The sequence below is a fragment of the Herpailurus yagouaroundi genome, unplaced genomic scaffold (assembly GCF_014898765.1).
Source record: "Herpailurus yagouaroundi ecotype Mexico unplaced genomic scaffold, PumYag 66910, whole genome shotgun sequence".
Lineage (NCBI taxonomy): Eukaryota > Metazoa > Chordata > Mammalia > Carnivora > Felidae > Herpailurus > Herpailurus yagouaroundi.
The window spans coordinates 4,589-6,346 of record NW_024419784.1 but is presented as its reverse complement, the minus strand read 5'-3'; the positions used below and the strand labels follow the sequence as shown (position 1 = coordinate 6,346).

The 1,758-nt window shown below is 67.0% G+C and overlaps 1 protein-coding gene across 1 annotated transcript; it reads right to left on the bottom strand.

Annotated features, from left to right (window-relative positions):
- Positions 1-3: 3 nt before the first annotated feature.
- On the bottom strand, positions 4-1,492 carry LOC121024700 (RNA-binding protein MEX3D-like; the record flags this gene model as incomplete). Its single annotated transcript, XM_040466896.1, has 2 exons — positions 4-623; positions 1,360-1,492. Coding segments are annotated over 2 exons (753 nt in total), but the record flags the coding sequence as incomplete, so codon positions are not given.
- Positions 1,493-1,758: the final 266 nt, after the last annotated feature.

Here is a 1,758-nt window from a genome sequence, read left to right as displayed (position 1 = left end):
ATAGAAGGCCTCGGGGCCCCCCGGCGCGCCCAGGGCCGCGTCGCCGCGGAGACCAGCCGTGGGCGCCGGGGGCCGCCGCCCCGGGTTGGGGGCCTTGGCCCAGAGGCCGGCGGCCGTCCCGAGCAGGTCCAGACACACGTCGGTGCCGTTGGCATGGAAGTCGCTGTCGGGGCCCGCGTCCGTGAAGGCGCCCGTGCGCAGCGTGATGTGCGCCTCGATCTCCTCGCGCGCCCGGTCCACGTTCTCGGGCATGCCCGTCACGGCGAACACGGGCTCCTTGTCCCGCCCCGGCGTCACGATGTAGGTGTGCGTCCGCTGCTGGATGCGCTTGATGGTGGCGCCCTTGGGCCCCACCACCAGCCCCACCACGCGGTAGGGCACGCGCACCTGGATGGTGGTCTGTCCCGGCAGGTGCGGCGGGCCCTGCGCGGCGCCCGGCAGCCCTCCCGCCTTGCTGCGCGTGGCGCGGATCACGGAGAAGTGCTCGGCGGCCGACAGGATCTCGCGTTTGGCCATCTCCACGTCCTCCTTGCGGCCAGTCACGATGAAGACGGGCTCCTCCCCGCGCACCGGCGTCTTGATGTAGGTGTTTGTCTTGGCCCGCAGAGCCTTGATCTTGCACCCTGGGGGTGGCGGTGGGGAGAGACAATGAGGATGGGGACCCCTCCCCAGGGCAGCCCTTGGAGGAGCAGCTGCAGGGGCCCCCCCGGCCGGCCCGGTGGGGGGTGGGGGGAGGGCTGGGAGCCCCCACCTCGCTGCCCTCTCCACCCTGGCCTTTATCCTCAGACACGCATCTCTGTTTCCCCTCTGGTCCCAGGTTGGAAGGTGGTGGCGGCTTTGGCTAGAAGGCAAGGAGGACCCCACTGCAGGTTGGATGGTGCCCCCCGAAATTCACGTCTACCCGGTACGTGTGAACAGGACTGTATTTGGAAAGGTCTTTGCAGGCGTCATTAGTTAACAGGAGGTCGCACGGGAATGGGGTTAGCCCTGAGCCCAGTGACAGGTGTCCTTAGGGACACAAGGACAGCGATTGGGACGAGGCAGCCACAGGCCCCGGGCGCAGGGGACCGGCGGCCACCACCAGAAGCTAGGTGAGCAAGTTCGGGAGACGATCCCCCTCCTCCTGGAGGGAGCGTGGCCGAGCCAACACCTTGCATTCGTATGTCCGCGCTCCGTGGGGGGATTCGTTTCTATTGTTTCAAGCCACCCAGTCTGTTCTGTCAGTCCCGGGACGCTAATGCAGACCCCTGACACAGAGTCCCCATCAACACCTGGGATTTTCTCCTGGCCAGCTGACCCCACCCCTCCCACGCCAGCCCACAGGGAGCCCAGGTCTCACTCAGTCTCTTGCACCCTCACTCACTCCACCCAAAGGTCCTGTGGTCCCAGCCTCTGAGGGGATGATGCTCACGGACACAGCACTGCGCTGTCGCAGGCCGGGCGGGGGGCCTGACACCGTGGGGGGCACCGGAGTATCGGCGTGCAGCGTGGGCTGGGAGGCCCCGGGCTGTGACGGGGTGCCTGTCCAGGCGTCTAACACCCCCACCTCCTCTCTGGGGGGGCCTTTTGAGACATCCTGAGTCTGGGTGACCCCCCCCCCCACCAGCTCTGGGCGGCAAGAGGGACACGGGGATACTGTTTCAATACAGAGGGCGCCCCGGTGAGGATAACACTGTTGCCGACTTCTCAGGTAGAAGCTTACAAAGCTGGGGGACCAGCGCACCTGCCCTGGAAGGAATCCAAGATGCACCAGACAGG